Here is a 12,668-nt window from a genome sequence, read left to right as displayed (position 1 = left end):
ACCATGCCATGCTTGCTGCCCTCTCTTCCTGCGTAGCATCAAAGTTTCATTTTGTGCTGCTGACGTATGGTGCAAAATGAGCTTGTCCAAGAATAACAGGTGTTTGAGGAATCAAGTTTAGTAGCTCACATTACAGCTGGGAGCAATTCTTAAATAAGAGCAGACTGGCTTGTCTCCCACTTATTCTTCTGTGGGTAGGAGGGACAGTCAGGAATTGGTTTGGTGGTGTCCTAGTGAGGTAGATCTAAGAAATTAGCCTCCTGCCATGCAGGGGATCATGAGAGCTCTTTTTTTCCATTGCCTCACTTGAGCTGCAGCAGTCTGATTGCAGTGCTGTCCAACATCTCCTTCTAATGGCACTGGTGTAAATTCAGAGCAGAACTGCTTGTCAGTGGAGTTCCTGTGTAGTGATGCGTGGACTGACTTCTTGTGCCTTTCTTGCCTGGTACCAGCAGGCAGCAAGCGGCAGCAGCTGCAGAGAGGTAACGGTGTCTGCTTCATTGACAGAGAAGAGCAGGACAGCCCCAGCTTTCAGTCTGACTCTGCTTGGCTGTGCTTCATATCATTAAGGTTCTCTCACTAATGAAGAATCTCTTGTGTAACTAGTTCCATCCTCCATGAAGTCTGGCTCCTTTTCCTCACCCATCTATCAAGCCCTGTTGAAATACTGTCCGTCATGAATAAACTCCACTTATGCTGCGCATGTACCATGCGATTTATGACTCGGGAGGGCTTTCTAGCCAGCACTCTATATTCACACTCTGGCTGTGTTTTATGAAAGGCTCTAATGGAAGAGCTGTGCTGTAGGCTTTGTCAGGGCTGCCTTTCTAGGGGGGCTCGTGGCATTTTTCATTTGTATGGGCTGCATCTCTCCACTAGAGCTCTGCTCATGTGCAGGGTTTGATTGGCATTGATTGTGCTTCAGGGAAGGGAGCACGCTTAGCAAGAAAAGAACAGGCGTTTCTCAAAACCTTGACTTTTAGGTAGTGAATTGACCTGGATTAGCTTTTGACACACTGTAAATGAACGCTTCTCTAGAAATTGCTAGCATGCCCCTTACTGTGGAACCTGAGCCCTGTGTTTCAGGTTTTATGTATTCCTTTTGTGATGATGCATTTCGTATTAACTCATTTTTAGACACCATTTTTCATGAGTTGTCAGTGAGGCTGCAGCCCCCTTTGTTCCAGAAAGCAGTGGTGCTGCCAAGCGGCATTTGAAAAGTATCTGTTGCTTCACAGCTATTCCAAGGAGCTATTCTGCATTCTGTCCTTTCTGCTCTCAGTGGTGGGGCTTGTGCATTTAGCTAGATAAGCAGATCTTTCATTGCAATTTTCCTGTGTTTGTCCTTTCTCTTGCTTGTGATATTGACAAGCTGCCTAAATCCCAGCGAGTGGAAGGGTCAGCCTAGTCTGTATTAATTTCCAATCTTGCTAGAAGAGCTAGAGCAATCTCTTGGACTCTGCTTAATTCCAGGGGATTTATAGTACCTTAGATGTTACAGTGCTGAGCGCCTGAAAAGAACACATGTAACATTTTGTGGGCTACCTTGTTTCAGTAGCTGGAGAGAAACCGCTTCTCTTTGTTCCCTTGGAGGTAGACTGAGAGAGGTGCACTTGGATGTAGTGAACCACTTAATAGATTCTGCTCATCAGCGTTGTTAACCTTGGAGGTAACATGATCCAGCAGTGACAGTGGGTTATGGACAGTGGCACTCCCTGTGGTTTGGAATTAAGAAAAAAAAAAAGTGACCTCTTAACTTTTGCTGCCTTAGGAGGTGCACTGTGCTTTTTCTGAAAGCAGAATATTGCTGGGCACAGCCTGGTCGTGTCTCAATGAAACCACCGAAAATATTCAGGTATCTGCAGCGGGTGAACTGCAATTGGGAAAGGGGTGGAAGGGAAGTGATCACTGTAAAGTTTGATTTTTGAGCATTGCAGCATGAAGTGCTTGGCTGTCTTGCATACACCTTTGCCCTGCCTGGGGTTATCAGACTTTCTTTTCCGCACTGATAACTGTGTGGTCGATGACCATCTCCTGTGTTGAGAGCTCTCACCTGCCGTACCATTCAGGAATCCCGGGCAAATTTAACAACATTGCTTCATGTTCCAGGAGAGACCAGACCTGTGGCCATACAGCGGGCTGCCACTGAGCGGGCTGGTCTGGAAGTATTTTGGTTGCTGTATGACTTTATGGATCATCCTGTCAGCTCTAAAGCAAGGCTGCTTTTTCTGAAAACAAAGCTCCAGTTATTTGTAAGTGCCTGCTGCAGTGAGAGCTGAGCAGGGTATAAAACTATCCTTTCCTTTCAAAGTCACCACTGATAACTAATGGGATGGCTCGAGTAAATGAGAAGAATAGTTGATCTTAATAGGGCTGGCACTGGGTTCATTTCACTGCAGGCAGTTGGAGGAAATGGCCTCAGACTATATTTTAGCTAGGAAACAAGCAGATGTCCTATTGAGGGAATAAGGGTATGCACTGTAAGGCTGCAGGGGCAAGGTTCTCAGGACAAAAAAAGTAAGGGATGTCAAAAAAGGTGAGGAATGAGGAAGAGAAATCCCCATGGAAATGGCAGGTGTTGGGCAAGAAGATCAGCGTTCTTGAGCTGGTGGTGGGGTGCCTGTGAGAAGTCTCCCTTGTTGTTACATCAGAGTTCAGCTAATTCTGTAACTGTTACTGCTTTATAGCACTGGCTTCCATTTGCTTGCTAATTTCCAAGACCTTAGGAGAACTCGATGCTGCTGGCCTAGTTGTGTCATCTTTGTCTTTGACTGTATCTTAAATGGTGTGGGCAGGGTTAACCTTGTCTAAAGTTAGATGACTTGCAAATGGGGCCCATACATGCTGTCCGATGCCTGTCAGTGGAAGGCAGGTTGCCTTGGGTCTTTCCCGCTCTAGAGCGCTGCGTTGTTTCACCCTCATTCCTTCAAGTCTGAGAGCAGGAATAAAAGCTAGAGGAGAGCGGTGAGGTTCCAGATCTGATAGCTGTCCTCTTCTCCTGAGTCTCTGCAATACTGGCTTAATTCATTTATCACTCCATTCTCCAATTCTGGTAATAATTCCAGGTGCTGCAAGTCCAAGAGCACTTCCGTAGACCTGGGCTTTGAAATGATGAATTCATTGATTTGTTCTCCGTCACCGTAGTATGCTTTATTCAGAAGTGTCCGTGACTTTGTAAAAGGCTGCATTATCTTGGTGGCCTGTCTCTTACCAAAGAAGTGACTGTAACCTATCTGCTTCATGTTTCTTTTCAAGGAGGTCAGTTCAGATGTGTTCATTTCAAAATCATGATGGCTTCCCTATTTGCCTTTGCTACAGATGCTGCCAGATGTGTGAAAGAATTACTTCAGGCTAGAAGAATATCCTAGATTTTTTTAAAGCTTTTGGTTTTCAGGCCTGTCACAAGGTTCTTGACTGGCTTTGAACAAATCCCAAACACTCTGATAGAACATGGGGAGCACCCAGGAAGAGGCTGTGCTGCTCTGGGCACCATACCTGCAGAGTGTAGTGACTGGTCAGTGTGCTGGGAGGTTGCACGCAGGCTGGCAGAAGGGACAGACCTTGGTGACTGTTGTGAGGGTAGCATGCACTCTGTCTCCCTTTTTAGCTGGCGAAGGAGATGGTAAGGAGGCAGGGCTGCACGGAGAAACGCTGAAGGGGAACTGCTAGGACTTAAAGATTGAGGGTGGTTGGAGAAATGGTTAGTGCTGCTTTCACAATGGTGATTTGGAAAGTCCCTTGAAGCAGCTGTGGCTGCTCTTCCTCTTTTTATTGTAGTCTCTGATAGTGGCTCCTTTTTGCATTTTTTTTGTTTCCTCAACTTAATGGGGATAAAGGGAGTCCTGCCTGGGTCCTGACCCTGGGCAGTGAGGGAGAAGGTGGAAAGTTTCAACAGTTGTGGGTCAGGAATGAGTGTGGAAGAACAGCCCTGGCTGGCTTTATTTAGCCTGCTAATGTTTCCATTTCCCATCTGTTCAATGGGAATAACCTAAGTGTTGGGGATCAATTCACTGAGTATCTGATTGCTGCGCAGACAGTATAGCAATAAGGTACTAAAAATGTCTATACATAAAAATAACCTCTTAGACTCTCTGGCACTGTGCCTTTGGCACGTCACAGGTCGTAAAGATTCTGCCAGACAAAATTAACTGGCAGCCTTGTTCGGTACGAAACGGAGAGCAGTTTGCTCTGCTAGCATAGTTTAGGTACATTAGGGCAGACACATCCTGGTGGATTTTTTCAGTCAAGTCAGCAGATAGTTGGAGTAATTAGTACTATAATATGTATGAGGGTCTTGGCTTAAAAATTCTTGGCTGGAAGAGTTTTTTCTCTATGTCTGTGAGAAGGACTTGGCAGCTGAAAGACTATGTGCATGATGTTATTGGGGTGTTGGAACAGGGAACTCCTTGGTTTGGAAGGGGTAATAAATTATCGATTATGTTGACAAATAATCTGCCTTAGTGTCCCTTCTGCAGAGAACAGAAGTTACGAGTTTGGGAGAACTGTGGGAGAAGAAAGAGAGAAGATGTGATTATGGGTGATGGAAATGTGGTAGAAATACAAGGCATGGGAGGCAGAGACTTTTTGACAAGGCTGGAGATGTGCATAGCTTTCCAACCTGTATTCTGCAGCTAAGAGGGCTTCAGATCCAGAGTTCCTTTTCCCCCTAACTTTCTTCTGGGGGGAGGCAGTTGTACCCATGTGTTGACTGGGTGACATAGGCAGTTTTCCTTTCTCTGGAATATTCCTTGGCCTTGTGGCCTTGAAGGGTGCTGTGTCTGGGGAGACTTGGCGGGGGGAAATATCCCATTTAGGGGCTTCTATGCTGCTGCCTTGCTTGGAATGAGCCACTTGTGGGTTTCTAGCATACTGCTGTACATCAAGCTGAATTGCAGGTATGACCTGGTGTACTGATGCACCACAGCTGTGTCCTGTGTGCTGTCCTATTGCATCTACAGCATGCTTTGCTGTCTGTCTCCCTCACATTTCCTTTGCCTTCAAGGGCTCATGTCTGAGGGTCAGCTAGGGATACCATGTAGCATTGGGACTCCCGTGGATGACTTGTTACTCACTTGTCCCTCCTAGTCAAGATCAGGAAGATTTTGAGCTACCGTGGATGGAGGGAGGCTGAGGAGAAAACCTAGCCAGCAAGTTCACGGCAAGACTGCCTGTGTGTGGTGTACAGTCTTGCAGAGTGCACATGACAGGCACTCTGCCAGTATACACTGTGTTTATTTGGGCTATGGCTTTTCTGGGGAAGAGATATGACACCTGAGCTGCTTTTGCAAATGCTGATTGGGAGTTGATTCTGTGAGACTCAGGTAAGAGCCAGGCTGGTGGTCTGGTTTTGGCATAGGTGCTGACTAATAACAGGATTTCCGTTTCTGGACTCCTGTTGTGTTGCAGTGGCCTGATGAGGCAATGCAGAAAACAAGATGTGAGGTAGCTGCTGAGTACTAGCAACAAAATCTGCAGGATGGTCTGGGTTTATGACTGACCTGAGTTCCCTTTAAGGTGCCTCCAGCTCCATGGGACTCTCTGGGTTCAGTAAATGGCTTGGCATGTGCTGTAGGCACCAGCACTGTTTTGCTGGGCATGGAGAGCTATGAGGTTCTTTGATGTTTCTGATCCCAGAAGATAATAGTCATGCTCACATTAACCTCCACATCTTTTCCCTGTGAGGGCTTTCAGTATGCTGCCTTTGTAAAACAGACAGCAATTTTTCAGTCTGCTAGCTTCGTCCGTCAGTAACATTCTCCACCAGGGAATGCAGTGTTAGGCCTGTCCCTCTAACTTATCTGAAAACATTTTCATTTCAAATAGCTGTAATGTTTTTACTGGGTCGTCATTAACAATGCAGGTTTACAATAGGAAATTAGACTTTCTAATAACAATTGGATTCTGCCGCCTGATTGAAGAATTTCCTAATAAGCAAGCCATGTGGCATTATAAGAAGCCCCTTTTGGGGGAATTACTGCATACACAGGTATGAGGTGAAGCATGAGGCTGCTAACTGGCTAAGTTTAACCAGCCAAGGAATGTGATAATCCTCCAGAAAGATGTAACATGGACTATTTTATTAGCAATAGGAAATGGATATTCCATTTGTGACTGGGAAGGTCATACCTGTCTCTGGGTATTAATGTGGCTATATCACCAACAGCCAGTGGGAACGCTTCATGTCTGTGCAGAACGTTAAAGCTGCCTCGCACTGTCAGATGTTTGGCTGGGTTTTAAGGATGCTTCTATCCACTAGGGCTATCAGAGAATATTGCCTTGCTCTCTGAAGACAAGTGCCTTTCAAACGCCATTGAATGTTTCTGCTCTCGTTAAAAGTTAAGAAGCCTTTGATCTGAAGTGCTGTTTTTTTTTTGTTTGTTTTTTGTTTCTTTTTTTTTTTTCCCTCTGGCTTGCCAGGGCCTGGGAGGAGTTTCATGGCCTGGTGAACAGCAGTGGCCGCTGATCGAACGCTCCCCCTCCCTCTGTCACACCCAGGGTAGGGCCTCATCTTTCTTCCTATGTGACTTCATGGCATACCTCTCAGCCTCCAACCCTCTTCTCATGGGCTGGCATGTTCTCTTGCGTTATGGGCCAGGTGGTGGGCCTATTCTGCTACTGGCTCTTTCCCAAAGGTCAAAATGATTTTTTTAGAATTTTTTTTTTGACCAAAGACACCAACATTGAATATGGTCTCCATTCACACAGCATTTTCTGTTGTGATGCTGTGTGTTCTTTTGCTGATGTATCCTTCCTCCGTGCAAGGCACTTGTATCCCAGACCTGGTGCCAGGAGGCTGAGAGGTATGTCTTCAGCTTGGGTCTGTTGCCTAGGGTTGGCTGTAAGCAGATATGGAGTGATAAATGAATGCTAAGCACATCCATGTGATGGACACTGAGAGAGGCGCCTGGAGCTTGGCATATGTGCCTTTGCTCTTGACAGTGGGCTAGAGCAGAATAAATTAGTCTGTCAATAAAAGCTTGTTCAGGAAGGACACACAGTAGCTACTGTATTTAGAAATAATAATACTGTGGCTAATGAGATGAAACCACCTGCTACTTCTGGTAGTGGCAACTGACCATGTGCAGAGAAAATAGCCCAGGTGAGCTCAGGGCTGGCTATTGTGAGCCTTGCAGCTCAGATTTTTTCCCTCCAGTGCCCAATTCCCTGATGGCAGGCCCTTTCCTTAAAAAGGGGCTAGCAGGAGGCCTGGCAATGGGAGTTGTGTTTGGTTGTAGCCAAGTGGGGTTGCTGCATTGACGAGTGTCAGAGCAGAGGAACCCACTGGAAGGAAGCATTACATTGCCCAGTTCCCACCTCGTGGTTGTATGTAGCTGCTCCAGCACAGCCAAGCTCCAAGGGGCCACTGGGGATCCTGAAACCTCCCTCCACAGATTTGGGCAAGCAGTGTTCTCATAGCTTGCTCTGAAGTCATGAGTGAAAATAATACCTATCTTTCCTCACAGATTTGGCTTTTTGTGAGGATCAATGGTTACGAGATGTTACACAGGCACCTAGTAGTGGTGTTATTGTTAGATGGCATTCAAGTGACCTTCCAGAAGAGGAAACCAGCTCACTTCATGAAATACCAGTCTCAGAAGGCAGTAAATGTGCCAAGTGTACAGGAAAACAGTGACAGAGTTGATTGAGCTCTCAACTGTATTGGGTTACGTATGCTGAGCAGGGAGAGTAGTGATGAGAAGAGGGCCTGGGGCACGCCAATAAATGCGAAAGGAGGGAAAATGTAGAAACCTGTCCAAGAAAGAGCTAACTGAAGTATGCTGTCCTCCTGAGGTAGATGGCATGGGTGAAAGTACAGTATGGGACAGAAAGCCAAACCATTGTTGCAAATTAACCAGAATCCAGTTAATGAATTCTGAATCATGTTCCCAAATGGCAGCACAGCCTGCTTTGTTGGCAAGTGCAAAGGTGAACCCCAGTCTTCTGTAGATGGCCTCCAGCATGGTTTTTGCTGTCATGTCATAGTAGAGTAAGTTGTTTAATTCTCTGAAGAGTGTTTTTTAGTTCCTTCTGCTCCTCCAGCTCTCCACCCTGCCTCCTGGAGGTGTTCCAGCATGCACTGTGCTGTGATGTTACAGCTACCGTGCAGCTCTTAGCAGTGCACAATGCTAGCTCAAGGGTTTAAGCAAGATTTTACAGTCCTGCAGAGCACCTTGCTTCTGAAGCTGCTGCCTTTGTTCTTCAACACAGCTCTGCCGATTTGGTGTGAATATGTGCTGGGCCATCCCTAGGTGATTGGTTTGGCCAACTTACTGCCCTGTCCCTGTTACGGGAAAAGCTGCCAAACCTGTCCTCTCAAAATAATTGTAATCTCATTTATTTCCATTTGAGTTTAAAAACACATACCACCTTTCTATTGATGTGTAGGTATGCTTTGCCTATTGCTGCTGCTCACAGGCTAGCAGCGAGCATTAACGGGTTTCTGTAACCTGCCCCATCTTCAATTGCTGCCATGTGCCGCAAGACTATGCAAGTGAAGGTTGTGGACCAGCAGTCCTTTCTTCGTCAGTAGCCCATGCCACTCACGTGGCTGTACTCACGTGAGTAAAAGCTGCTGAAGAAACTCTTCTATTTAAACTTGAGGCAAATGTCCTTTTCAGATCAGATACTCTTTTAAGGTAGGAGAGACCAGAGAGCTAAACTTGTTGACAGCATGACAAAAGGAGCCTAAATACGAGGGACACGAGGCAGGAGAAGGTTGGACTGATGGTATATTTGTGCTCCAAGCAGAATCCCTGAGGACAAATGTTTGGGAAGGAAGAGATCTTGCAAATTGTTTAAACACCAGAATATTAGGGAGGTTTCCAGCGTCTATCAGATGCTTTGCTCACAGGAGATGACACTTCTTTCTTCCCGATGAATGGGGATGAACCAGGATCTCCCTGTGTTCTAAGTGTTCTGGAGCAGCAGGTTGACTTATGTGAAAAGTCCCTAGTTAGAAAGCAGATCTGCTTTGGAGGTTTAACAAGCATTGATTTGAGTGACATATGGGGATGACAACACTGGTAGCCATGGTGGGTGGAATGGGGGGGGTGCTATGATCTGAAGGAATGCATGCCTTTAACCTCTTTCTTCCCTCTGTTTTCCAGGGATAATTCAAGCTTTCGAAACACAAAAATCACATTGTGAGAACAAGAGTTGGCACTAAGCTCCTCTCTCCGTGTTGAAAGCACTGAGAGGTCTCCACCAGTGCCCTCTGACCTCTGAAGGGACTCATGGGCCACTCTCGCACTCCTCCTTGAAGGAAGGATCCATCTGAAGCCCTCCAGCAGCGGTGACAATAGAGGCTGATTTTGTCATACACAAACTTTTTTTAGCAGTGGGGCGGGAGGCCAACCTTTCAATTAGCAGTGTGCCCTTGGGGCCGCATCTTGCAGCACTTTCCTCTCTTTCTCTACATGGCATGCAGGATCTCTGGGATTCTGCCTCGACGTCAGAGCCTTTTGCTGAGGGATACCAGTATTACAAATCTCTCTGCAGCTGGGAGGAGCTTCCCAGTTGAGAGTCAGCCCTATGGTTTTCAAATGCCCCCTTTCAGCTCTGCCAATAAATTATTGGGTCTCTTTGTTTCTTTCAGTCTCTCTTTTTTGGGTCTGTCTAAAGATTGGTGGGATGGTGTTTCTCTAGGCTGTGGTGAGGCCTGCTTCTGCCAGCTTCATAAAGTGTCTCTCCCCGAGTTGCAGCAAAGCATCCCAGGTGTGCCAGTGGTGGCCAAACTTTACCATATTTGTGGAGTTACATGGGCAGAGGAGTTAGAGAATGTAACATCTTGCTTAAAGAATGAGATGCTTGCTTTGTCTTTGCCCCTTCTTTGTATTCCCTGCTTAGCAGTGCCCTATTTGTTGGGGAGAGGGGTGCAAGCTTCCCTTAAACTAGGACAAAGAGGTGTTTGGTGTCACTTAGTTGCGTTGATTCCAGCTGTCTCGGTGGAGGGCCAGCAGTGCTGCCCTGTGTTGGATCCAAGGAAAGGCTGAATGCGGGGCCATGCGTGCTTTGGGGGTGCACTGAGGTTTGTAAGTCTCCAGCCATCTGGCAAACTGGATCCCCGGTGGGAAGAGGGTGGTGGCCCAGGCTGCTGCCGATAGCTCTGTGAAAGCTGTGGCCAGAAGAGGGGCTGTGAGTGACCCCCTGCCTCCTGTCCTCCCGGGTGAGTCTAGATTGATGGGTTGTTGCCTGGAAAGCCAGCATGGCTGCAGTTCAGATGCCACAGAAACAATAGGAGCTAATTATTTCCTCTGATTCTGCTTGACTACAACGCTAATTGTACTCATTAACAGCTCCAGCCTTTTCCCCTGTTCCTTGGGGAACTGCACAATTGCCTTTCGTTTTTAATAGAGCCTTTGCCTCGGGCCCAGGAGGAGAAGCTGCGGCCAGAGACGGGCACATCTCCTGCCTTACGTGCTCTGTGCAGTCCTGCAGGAGAAGGGGCTGCTGGGGCCAATTTGGTCACAACTGCAGAACTAGCAGCCCATGTCTGGGACAATTACAGGCCTTGGGGACCAGGAGACCTTCAGCCTCATGACTCCAATTGCAAATTCCTCGCATTATTATTGAAGTCTAGACTGAAAGCAGCCAGGGCTGGCAGAGAAAAACAGTTTAAAATATTCAATCTTTTGAAGGGTTTGTTTTCCACATCGAGGGTGTCAGTCCTAGGCTGCCTGGAAATGTTCAGCGCAGTGACAGCGATGGCTGCTCTCTGTGGTCAGGCAGTTTTGTGCCTGCTGGCACCTGGCTGGGCAGGGGAGCAGGGCAGTTCCCTGGGCTGTGGTGGCATCCCTCTGTGTGTTTCTTGAGACCCCACCACCCTACCAGCTCTCAACCAAATGCTCTTTTTCAGGCACAGTTTTCCCCGCTGTGATCAGGTACTACTACGGCTGCTACTTAAAATTCCTTTTAAATACAACTCTCCCCTGCTGCTCTCCGGTATTTGTTAGGGGGGATTTAGTTGTAATTACATTTTGGCAATCTAAGCAAAAATAGCCTTGCAAGGCAAGGCTGAAATACTAGCTGCAGGCTCCTTTTATCCACAGCGCATTTAGCTTCTTGCAGATGACATCACTTAGGGCTTTAGTCCTGTTGTTGTGCCCAGCTGCGCATCGCCTCCACCTCTGCTATTTCATGTACTCGCCCACTTCTCGGCTCTGATGTCCCGCATCTAAGCTGGTGCTGATGAGTGCAGGGTTGCTATTAAATCTGAAAATGCTGCAGTCCTGCTGTGTTCGCCCTTAAATATGCTTTGTGAGTGAGCTGTGGAAGAGCCCTTCCCTAGTAGGCTGTTCCTCTCCTCCCGCGGCCTCCGTGGTTGAGATTTGGAGGAACTCGGCACTGGTTCCTCTTGCTCACCCTTGAAGGGAGGGAGTTGTCCTTTTTCAGGCTACAACTTTTCCTGAGGTCAGAAGAAAAACAGTGTTCGATCAGTGCCAAGCGCTGGGTTTGGTGCCTCCTATGGCTTGGAGAGTGTTGGAGCCAGACTGGGTTTTGAGCAGGGCTTTTTGGGTTGTGGTCTACTGTGTCCTGCTAATAAGAGTGGTGAAAAGATAGCCATAGGGTTGTTTGGGAGGGGAAGCAGCTTCTGTCATTTTCTAGAACAAGATCCTCTTCGTTCAGGAAGGAAGCCTGGAGCCCTGGGAGCCCCAAATCTGCAGTGAGTCATGACCTTGCCTGCTCCTCATCCTGAAGGCTTTGTCCGCCCTTAAACTTCCTCAGATTCCTGCATAGTGGCCTTCGGGGAAATGGGCAGGGCTTTGAACCCCTTCAAGCCCTGGAGCCCAGCTCCAGGGCTCTTTTTTCCCAAGGGGATACTGGGCCATGGTGGGCTCATGGGCCCTGGGTGTCTCTGGCTGCGGCTGCTCCAGTGAGGGCTGATGGCTGGGCTGGGTTTGGCTGGGGGGCTCCGGGGCTGGTGGGGTGGGTGCACTGGGTGTCTCTGAGCTAGAGCTAAGGAAGAAATCTGCTTCCCATTCCAGAGAGAGAAAGGAGCCCCCAGTTTTGGAGGGGAACAGTTGGGGGGTGCTTGGAGGATGATGTTGCCCTGTCTTAGTGCTTGTGGATGGGGTGTGGGCATGTGGGGCTGATGCTGGGCTGGGGGGGCTTTTCTCCTCTCACTGCACTGGGCTGGGGGGGCTTTTCCCCTCTCACTGCACTCCTCCCAGCACCCTGCCAGCTCTGGATAGGGTGACCTGCGAGGCATTTCCCTGCTGGATCCTGCAACACACGTCTGCTGCCTGAGGCCTGTGGCATCCCGGCTACTGCTTTTGGTTTGTCCATGTCTCTGATGTGGTGATAAACCCCAGGGACCTCCAGAGGGCAAATAAAACCACTGCTTGGAGATGGTGGAGAATGTGGTCTCAGTTATAGGCTCCTGGCAGGCTGGAAGAGCTCGTCCCTTTCCGGTTGTGCTGTATGGATGTGCCGGGGACTGAGCTCACCTGGAAGAAGCAACAGCTCTGCGCAGCAGGGAGAAGTGGGTGACAGCAGCTGGCCCTGTTCAGAGCCCCCTTGCCCTGGAGACTGGCGGCAGGACAATGGAGACCCAGGAATCAATGGGAAATGGACAGGCAATGACAGGCTGGAGCTTGGTAATTCTGCACCTTCTTCGGGAGGGAGAGCCCAGGGGCTGGGGACATGCCTGGTGCTACGGTTTGGGCAGT

At 48.1% G+C, this 12,668-nt stretch overlaps 1 protein-coding gene across 3 annotated transcripts in view; it reads left to right on the top strand.

Annotated features, from left to right (window-relative positions):
• Window positions 1-9,587, top strand: part of EIF4E2 (eukaryotic translation initiation factor 4E family member 2) — a 19,834-nt gene extending 10,247 nt beyond the window's left edge. Inside the window, exons 7-8 of one of the 3 annotated variants that reach the window (XR_004841398.1) lie at window positions 2,110-2,252; window positions 9,108-9,587. Coding sequence is in view for 2 of the 3 variants with exons in the window: in XM_009634378.2 (XP_009632673.1) it covers window positions 6,418-6,463 (46 nt within the window). In the remaining variant the exon portion in view is untranslated. Of the gene's footprint in view, window positions 1-2,109; window positions 2,253-6,417; window positions 6,497-9,107 lie in introns of all 3 variants that reach the window. The other 2 variants (XM_009634378.2, XM_009634379.2) reach the window with 2 other exon arrangements.
• The last annotated feature ends 3,081 nt before the right edge of the window (window positions 9,588-12,668 follow it).

This window comes from Egretta garzetta, unplaced genomic scaffold, assembly GCF_000687185.1.
Source record: "Egretta garzetta isolate BGI_Z169 unplaced genomic scaffold, ASM68718v1 scaffold172, whole genome shotgun sequence".
NCBI lineage: Eukaryota > Metazoa > Chordata > Aves > Pelecaniformes > Ardeidae > Egretta > Egretta garzetta.
Note: the sequence above shows the minus strand (reverse complement) of the source record. Positions and strands in the feature narration are given on the sequence as shown.